The sequence below is a fragment of the Nannospalax galili genome, unplaced genomic scaffold (assembly GCF_000622305.1).
Source record: "Nannospalax galili isolate Female #2095 unplaced genomic scaffold, S.galili_v1.0 scaffold538, whole genome shotgun sequence".
Classification (NCBI taxonomy): domain Eukaryota; kingdom Metazoa; phylum Chordata; class Mammalia; order Rodentia; family Spalacidae; genus Nannospalax; species Nannospalax galili.
In genome coordinates, this window is record NW_008343842.1 from 312,145 (window position 1) to 322,104 (window position 9,960).

The 9,960-nt window shown below is 45.6% G+C and overlaps 1 protein-coding gene across 1 annotated transcript in view; it reads left to right on the top strand.

Moving 5' to 3' along the window:
• The first annotated feature begins 4,479 nt into the window (after positions 1–4,479).
• Positions 4,480–9,960, top strand: part of Saysd1 (SAYSVFN motif domain containing 1) — a 10,955-nt gene continuing 5,474 nt past the window's right edge. Inside the window, exon 1 of the mRNA XM_008840041.3 lies at positions 4,480–5,587. Coding sequence (XP_008838263.1) covers positions 5,384–5,587 — 204 coding nt within the window. The 5' untranslated portion in view covers positions 4,480–5,383. The remainder of the gene's footprint in view (positions 5,588–9,960) is intronic.

Consider the following 9,960-nt stretch of genomic DNA (forward strand, 5'->3'; position numbering starts at 1 on the left):
CCATCTCTCCAGTCCCCCAGTTACATTTTTTAAAAGTGACATGTTTGTGTGTCAAGCTGACAAGGGGTGGATTATGCTGGTTGGTTTTAATGCCAACTTGCCACACATTTGAATCGTTTGTGTAGGGAGTCTCACCTGAGGAATTGTCCTGATTGCCTTAATTGACAGGAAAAGACCCACACCAAATGTGGACCTTGGGTAGCAAGCAGTTCAGGGCAGGGCAGAAGGAAGATTATCTCCTCTTGCTGGCTTGGCCTTCCCTCTTGCCACGGAGTTGATTGACCCAGTTGCTGCTGTTCCTTCACTGATATCAGAACAAGCGTTTCCAGGTTTCCATCCTTGATTAAGCACCTGTGGCTCTCCCAGAACAGTCTACGTTTTCAGCACCAGACTGGGACTCCTGAGGCACCTAGTCCCCTAGACCGAGCCTCTCAGGTATGAGGTGACTGTTGTTACTATTTCATCATAAGCTGAGTTAATAAATTCTTTATATATATATATATATATTCATCCTGTTGGTTCTCATCTAGTGAACCCTGACTGTGTACTATTTTTATCCTTTATCTAGAGGGTGATTAAGAGATATCTGTACAAGTTCACTATGGGCACAATTTGTTTTTGTCTAAGTTTTTTTTTCTTTTTAGTATTGCATGAGTTTTAAGCCATGAGTTTTACGAGACCATATAGCATCACTCGCTCTACTGTGGGGTTTTTCAGCACTGGCACTCAGCATTTGGGACCAGATAATTCTTTGCTGTCTAGCCTGGTCCGATGCACTGTAGGATGTTTATCTGAATCCTGGATTCAAGAGTAGGATAAGCCCCACCCAACCCCACTTCCCCAAGGGAAAATAAATTCACAAAATTCACACATTACATACATTTTAGAAGACCCTTCTTATTTTCTTTCCAACAATCTTATTTTTTAAAGATTTATTTTTATTAAGGTGTATGTGTCTGTGTGTCTGTGTGTATACACACACACACACACACACACACACACACACACACACACACGTGCATACAGGTACCCTTGGAAACCAGAAGAGGGTGTCAGATTCCCTGCAGCTAGAGTTACAGGTGATTGTGAGCTGCCCGATGAAAGTTACAGGTGATTGTGAGCTGCCTGATCTGGGATTTGAACTCAGATCCTTTGCAAGAGCAGCAAGCACTCTTAACTACGGAGCTATCTCTCCAACCCCCTGGCAGCACCGCCCCCCCCATCCTATAATTTTATTCAAAAGAAAATTAGGTTGGTTTGGCAGAAGTTCTTTATGATCATCTCTTTCATCTTTCATCTTGTCTTTCAACCTCTTCCAAAAAGGAGTTAAAGACATTTACAAGGTGCCAAGACAAATCCGTAATAAACTAGGAAGCACAGATAAAGAGAAAATGAGGTCACCAAAGCAAGATGGGGTAGGAACAGTGTTAGCACTAGCCTGGGGCGGGCCCCTTGGGCTTGGTCGATCCTGCTTCCACCCTTCCCTATGCACTCTGGGCTCTCTCATGGCCTCCTGGCTTTGCATCCGGCTCCAGGTCTCACTGGAGTCTGATAAATCCTCTGTTCTCTTGCTGCTCTGGTCCTAGATGCTCGCAAGACTTCCTCTGAATCATCTCCTGTTGGTTCTCTTCACTCAGTCACGCTTTCCTAACTAACCCTCCTCCATCCTTTTGAGGGCACCACATTTCCTACCAGGGACACTGATTCCAACAGCTGACAGATCTCTTTATTAATTCTATTTGCCTGCTAGATGCAGACTGTGAATGCAGCTCTAAGGTCTCAGTGTTCTTATTAAGTGGCGAACACAATGAACAAAAGAATCTGTAGTCTCTAAGATGCAGACCTACTGCTCCTGATGCCAACATGGGCAAGAAATTTCCTAGGGTTTCTCAATGAGAGAACACTGGTGTTAGAAACCCCACTTTGGGGGCTAGAGTGATGGTTCGGTGGTTAAGAGTGCATATTGCTCTTGCAGAGGACCCAAGTTCAATTCCAAGCTCTTATATTGAGTGCCTTACAACCACTTGCAACGCCAGGTCCAGGGGATCTATGCCCTCTTCTGGCCTCCATGGGCACATTCATTCATGTATACACACATACATATAATTAAAAATAAAAATAAAATCTTTAAAATAGAACTCCCACTTTTTTCCCCTCTTGCTATCTCTAAATCTCCACAAGGCTCAGTCTTCAAATATCTTTCTTTTCATGAAGTCACTTTCCAGTTCATCGCAGCCTCAGAGCTTAACATCACACACAGCTGACTGCTCCTGTTACATGTGCCTAGTTCTGACCCAGTATTCTCTATTCAACTGCTTCCATCTGGATATGCCATAGGACCTGACTCTCGGCATGCCCGAACCGAAACTTTCAATGTTCAGTCCATAATCTTTCTCTATAGTCTCCTTCTATAAAAGGTTGAGAGCCCAGCACTTGCTTGGTGCTCAGGATAGTAATGACTATGAGGGTATGCGATACTATTTTACTGGAGGCCATTGGTTTGGACTGAGCCCCTGCCAAATAACAGCCTATACCCACATGAGGTCACTCATGTTAAAGTCCCATACCATTGATTCCAAACTAAGTAGTTCCCCTGACTTTCCAAGAAATCAGAAGAGAAATGGTAGCTAGATCCCTCAACGCGCAACTTTCAGCTGGCATGATAAAGAATTCCTTTCTTCTTTCACCTTTACAGACTGTGCTGGTTAGTTTTTATCCACTTGACACAAACTAGGGACACTTGGGAAGAGGAAACCTCAGTTGAGGAATTTCCTCCATAGCACTGGCCTGTGGGCATGTTTCTGAGGCATCCCCAAGTTGCTTTTGGTCACGGTATTTATCACAACAAACGAAAAACAAACTAAAACACAAGAAAAGTAACTTTGAATCAACCAGCCCCCTCTGTATTGGACCTTTTTTGCCTAGTCAATTCACTTTGCCTGGTTAGAAAGACTGTTGGAAACAACCTTTCTAATTGGGGTGTGTACTACTTTTCTGTTGCTATGATAAAACACCATGACCAAAGCAACTTATAGAAAGAGAAGTTTATTTAAGCTTATAGTTCAGAGAGTTAGTGTCCCTAATGGTGGGGGGGGCATGGTGGCAGAGGTGGCCGGAGCGGAAAGTTGGGTGATCACATCTTCAATCAGACTCTATCTCTGAGAGAAGCAGAGACTGGAAATTTAGCAAGACACAAGAACTCTCAAAGTCTGCCTCCAGTGACGTTTCTCCAGCACACCCACACCTCCTCAAACCTCCCAAAAACAGCGCCACCAATTGGGGACAAAATGTCAAAATATTTGGAGCCTTTGGAGGACATTCTCATTCAAACTGCCACAGGGTGCAACTTAAAACGCAGATGTTGTCTGATTCTGGAATCGAAAATAAAAGCCATCTAAGATCTTAAAACTAAATTTGTTATTTTTATTTAATGAGGGGGATATGTGAGATCTATCGTTCATTAGTCCTTTTCTCCACATCCAATTCATCTGTTCTGGCTCAAATGTTCAGAATTCGGAATCTGACCATATTTTACTACTTCGATTGTATTAGCCTAATGGACCAGTCTTATTCTACCATATTTATTCCTGCAGCCTGTGTGATCCACAGATCTTGTCTACTTCTGCCCAAAGGCCTCTAGTTGTTTCCTGTCACATGAACTATACAAAGTTTTCACTGTGGTTCGTAAGACTGCAATCTGGCTCCTGACTACTGAGTCTTTGTTTTCTACCATTTATCAGCTTTGCTTTATCCAATTATCAGCACCTGACATTCAATATGCAGTGATATTTTTGTATGCTGCCTGTCTTTCCAATTAGAATGTAGAAAACAAAGGTCTTTGTTTCACTAGGCCCTTGGAATCCTTGAATGCTTGGTACAATACTCAACACAGAGCCCCTAAATATTTGTTAAATGAATGGGACTCCATTTAATTTGTCCAGCTTTTTGACTCAAACGCAGCAAGAGCCAACCAATACTTGATCTCAGTTATGCAAGTGGTACTTTGCCAGATGTGAGGTACTTAGCTCAGAGCTTTACAAACCTATACAAGTCAGATCTGTATTGTGTCGTTTGGGGTGAGCACTAATGTACTAATTGGGAGAAGGAATAAGTACTCCCAGAGTCTAGAATATTCTTTTCAGGGTGATGGTTACACAAGTGCATAGCGGGGACTACATTAAGATTTCCATATTTGGGGGCTGGAGAGATGGCTCAGTGGTTAAGAGCACTGGTTGCTCTTGCAGAGGACCCGACTTCAGTTCTCAGCACCCACATGATGGCTAACTCCAGTTCCAGGGGAATCTGATGCCCTTTTCTGACCTCCGTGGGCACTACCCTTCACAGGTACACTTACATGCATGCAGGCAGTACACCAATACACATTATTTTTTATAATGATTTGCATTTTATTTATATATTTTTTGAGAATTTCATGCTTGCATACAATGTATTTTGAATATATTCACTTCCCACAAGGCCCCCTGACTCCTCCCTCCCAACTTCATGTCTTTTTTGTGTTTTTAAACAACCCATTGATTCCAATCTGTGATGCCCATGTACTCATGAGTGTGGGACCATGAACTAGGGCATGGTCAGCCTACCAGGGGCCATGTCCTTAAAGAAAAGTGACTCTCCATCCTTCAGAAGCCCTCAGCTCTCAATAACAGGCCCTCCCCACTCCATGCTATGTTGACTGGCTTGATCTCGTGTAGACAAATATAGGTGCTGTTGCATTCATGAGTGCAGTAGTCCTGTCCTGTCCAAAGTCCTCCCCAACCTCTGACCCTTACTATCTTTCTGCCGCCTCTCGCAGACTTGCACATTTTAAGTTGAATCCCAGTTAAGAGATTTTTGTTGTTTGTTTGTTTTTAACGTTTCTAACCTCTCTGGTCCCATCAGCACACCCTTCCAGACTGGCAAGCAAAAACGATGGACGTGTGCACAATCTGTTTTTGTGAGCAGTGAGGAAGTCACTTCCAAGATGGGCACACCTCGATGAGAGTCAAAGGGTAGGACGCACCCTGCCTTTAAGACACTGGGAAAGTCATTGTTCCCAGGAACCACGGGCCTTCCTCTGTGTCCTGGACTCAGTTTCTCTGTGGTGCTCATCACTGTTCTCCACAGAACAGGATACTGGATGTGCGGAAGAGCGGTAGAGAGGTGATGAGGGAGCACATCACACATTCCCTCCGAGGAGGCCAGGGCCAGACCGAAGAACGACACGAAGTTCCTACAGTTTAGAGTCTTAGTTCGAGGAGGTGGACATTATGCCTTAGCGTCACAAAGCACTGGAAAGCTGGCCTGTTCGCGCCCTGGCAACGCGCAGGCGCACCAGAGAGCGGCCGGCGCAGGCGCACGACGGTCAGCTAAGTGCGGGAGCGCCATGGAACAGCGGTTAGCCGAGTTCCGGGAGGCTCGCAGACGGGCCGGGCTCACAGCACAGCCGTCCACGTCGAGCCAGGACGAGCAACGCTCGGGAGAGAAGACGGAGGAAGCAGCTGCGCCCGCAAAGGCAGCACCAGGCTGGCTGAGCCGCTTCCTGGAGTGCAAACGGAAGCCCGTCCAGGCGCGGGCCAGGCCGGCTCAGGTGAGAACAGAGGCCACGCCCCGGACTCGACCACGCCCAGAGGGCACGCCCTCGCACAGAGGCCACGCCCCCAGACCGGGCTTCTAGCAAGCTCCGCCTCCGAGAGGTCAAGCCTAGGGCTCCGCCTCCTCTCAGAGGCCACGCCCCAGGCCTGACCTCTGACTCCCCGAAGCTCCGCCTCCTCCTGGAGGCCACGCCCATCACCAAGCTGCTGCCTTAGGCGCCGGCCTCTCAGCAAGCCACGCCTACACAGTCGGCCTTTTCCAGCCCTGTGCATTCTCCTGGCTGATCGCTTCTGTTTGCGGGGCTGGCTACAGCGTTTCCTGCAACGTGTGTCACTGTTGGCCACGTGTCTTTGGCATTTTTCTTTCCTGGTCCCGGGTCCCATGTGGAAACGAGGTTCTAGGGGCCTGGAGGAAAGTGTCTTTGCCCCTGAGTTGTTCATCTTGTGGCCTTGGGAAGCTTCCACAACCGAGCTGAGTGAGCTCAGCCTTCTGCTGTTGGAAAGAACTAATTGGTTACTGATCAAACACAGCAGTAATCAAAGCTTTCCTTTATCCGTACCGTGCGGCCGCGGTAACTGCCTGTGATGGCATATATAGGGTTGCTATCTGTCGCTCAAGGAGTAGAGAAGTATATTAGTCAGTTTCAATAATGAATGGTCCAGTAGGAAATTGGATGAGTAGGCTAGCCCCTTCATTCTGCATTCTATAGGTGATGTTTTATTTTGTAGATGAATTTAATTCGGATCTCTTGTTCTTTCACTTGGTTTTCACTTGCTCAGGAGCACAAAGGCAGGGTGACTTGCCCAGAAGGTTGGAATGCCTGTGTGGAAGTATGAAGTCTTACAAGGGGTAATCAGTCCATACATTTCAGCCGTCTGCCACAAGGCCTTAAGTTTCTAGTCAGTTGTATCAAGAGACCCCTCTCCCCCCAAAAAACCTTTTAAAAATCAAAGTCCAACAATGATACATTTAACAAAATGCTGTTATGGATGCAAGAATTTCATACAATGTATTTTGATCATATTCAAATCCACTCTCCCCTCTCCACCCTGACTTAACACCCCTACACACACACACACACACGTACACACACACACACCCAGCCAGATGGGCCCAGCATGGATGGGGGAGGTGGGCAAGAAGCCCCATCCCTAGCTGAGAATTTATTACCAATGATACATTTTAAGATTGTAACATACAGAGGGAAAAAAAAGCAAGTTTCTCAGTGTTTTCAAATTCCTGGCATGTTGCTCTTTGAGACTCGAGGACAGTAAATCAGTATTCCTAGGAATTCTTAGAGACTTCAAAATGATGATTTTTAAATAGACCACTAGCATTCTTCACACTATTATTTGAACAGCTAAAATTTTTGTTTAAAGAATAAACTGCAGTTTAGTATTATTTAAAAAGAACTACAGCCCTACAGCCTATGGGAATATTCACCATGAAAGATATAATTTAAAATTCATATCATTGGGCTGCAGAGATGACTCAGTGGTTGAGAGCATTGGCTGCTATTGCAGAGGACCTGGGTTCAATTTCTAGCACTCACATGGTGGCTAACAACCATCTATTTCAGGGGATCCAACGCCCTCTTCTGGCCTCCAAGGGCATTGCACAGCACAGGTACACTTACATGCAGGCAATACACTCATACACATTAAAAAAATATAAATAGCCAGGTGTGGTGGCACATACCTTTAATCCCAACACTCGGGAGACAGAGGCAGGTGGATCTCTGTGAGATCAAGGCCAGCCTGGTTTACATAGTGAGTTCCAGGCCAGCTGGGGAGACCCTGTCTCGAAAAAGACAAAATTAAAAAATACATATACATATAAATAATAAAATATTTAAAATTCATATCATTGTTGCTGAATAAATGTACTGTTTTTAAAAATAAAAATGATTAGGCCTAGTGACTAAGGCCTGTAATCCCAGAAAATTCAAGGCCTGCCTGAACAAAGTTAGAGAGATCCTATCTCAAAAAATTTAAGTACTGGGGCTGCAGATCAGTACTGGAGGGCTTGTTTCACACTCACGATGCACTAGGTTTGATCCCCAGCACTGCCTAAAAGATGCTAAAATAAAAAAGTAAACTTTAAAAGTGCTGGGGATAACTCAGGGGTAGCAGTGGACTAGATTAGCATGTTCAGGACCCTAGGTTTGATCCCTACTGCCACCCAAAAGATCAGAATGGTGGAGTGATAGTACATGCCTGTAACCCTAGCACCCGGGATTCTGAGGCAGGAGGATCAGGAATTTGAGGCTGGCCGAGACTACATAAGCAAGACAGCCCCCCAAAATCAAATTGCACCACAGCAGTTTACGTTTATCATGTTAAAATATAATTTCACCAGGCGTGGTGGACCCAGCACTCAGGAGGCAGTGGCAGGTGGATCTCTGTCAGATCAAGGCAAGCATTGTCTACGGTGAGTTCCAGACCATCAGGGGCTACCGGAAGACTATGTCTCAAATAACAACAACAACAAAAGTAAGATATAGTGAGGACCGGAGAGATGGCTCAGCAGTTAAGAGCACTGGCTACTCTTGCAGAGGACCTGGATTTAGTTCCCAGCACCCACGTGGCAGTAAACAACCGTCTGTAACTCCAGTTCCAGGGGGATTCGACATCCTCTTCTGGCCTCCATGGGCACTGCATGCATGTGGTGTACTTACATACATGCAGGCAAAACATTCATACACATCAAATAATAAAATATAACTTTATTATTGCATAGTATCTGGTTTAAGGTATTTTTAAATGATTTATTTTATGTGTATGTGTGTATGCCTGAGTATATGTACACCATGTGTGTGCAGATGCTCACAAGAGTCCAGAAGAGGCTGCCAGATCCCCTGGAACTGGAGTTACAGGCAGCTGTGAGCCACCATGTGGGTGCTGGGAACAGAACCCTGGTCCTCTGAAAGAGTAGTCAGTGTTTTTAACCACTGAGCTCTCTCTCCAACCCCTAAGGTATTTTTAAAATCAGGAAGAGCTTATTGCTGTCTAGTTTTGAATTCTTTTTCTCTCACTTGCAGAGAGAGGTGAGGAGGGTACACTAGGGCTCAGCAGTCCATTTCCTTTCATGCAGTTGGTACAACTCAGTTGTCTTTGAATAACTGTTGTAGACTAGGAGAGTTTGAACTCAACACTTGAGAATCCGTTCCCCGCCCCCCCTCTTTTTTTTTTTTTAGAAACAAAACAAAGTCTAACCCACACTAAGCACTCTTGACTGTATGTCTCATTTGCAAAGGAATATGAACTCACTGAGTTGATCCCAGAGAAGCTTAACTTGGAGACAGCTTTATTAAAAACCCAGAGGCTGGTGGCCTGATGAACAGATGAGAGACGCGCTGGGCCTTGGGCTGGCTCTTACTAATCGCTGTTTTTCTTAAGGGACTTGGGTCTTATTCATTTTCACTATCTGTTACTTTTCCTGGTTTTGCCCTGGTGTAAAAATTCTCATTAAAAAGGTTTTTTTTTCCTAAGTTACAATCCATCTCTCCCGAATAATTTTGATGCACACTGGGCCCGTTGGGCATTTCTTTAACTTTCTGTTTTCATAACTGCTTTTAGTAGTTATTGATAAATATCCACATCCTTCGTCTCCCTCTGTCCAAAATTTGCTTGAAGGAAAGCAGTCCCCCATAATGATGAGGTTCTGTCATAGGGTTAAAAGGCTTACAACTCTTTTTAATCCTACGGAAACCTGCCTCCCTCTCCAGTCCTATCTTGGGCAGGCCCCCAGGACAGCACTTCAGCCCCCCAGTGTTCATTCTCCTCCCTGGTCTCGGGCTCCCCACCTCCCAGCCTTGGCTCAAAGGGCCCTCCTGATCAAATGTTCTCTTTCTGGGCCTGGGGAGACAGCTCAGCCATGTTTTCTATGCAAGCATAGGTACCCGAGTTATAGCCCAGCATGCACGTAAAAAAGTGCTGAGCTTGGTAAAGCACCCCTCTAATCTTAATACTGGGAGGCAGAGACAGGAGGCTCCCCAGGGCTGGCTCCAGGTTCATGAGAAACACTCCATCAAAAGTAAAGGCGGAGTACAACTGAGGAAGACACCCCTGGTGTGCTCTCCCCCCCTCCCTCCTTCCCTCCCTCCCTCCCTCCCTGTCTCTGTCTCGATCTCTCTGGAAAAGGCCTTCAGGTGGGTAGCAGCTTGGTATTGGAGGATGGACATGCCTTCCCTGACCTATGCCTATGTAACAACCACAAACACACACACACACACACACACACACACACACACACACACACACACCCACACAGCTTTTGTAGTGGAAGACAACTGAATCAGCACTAGGCAAAATCCCCAATTGGGTATTTCCATAGCCCCCTCCCCCCATGTACGACACACATTTGTCC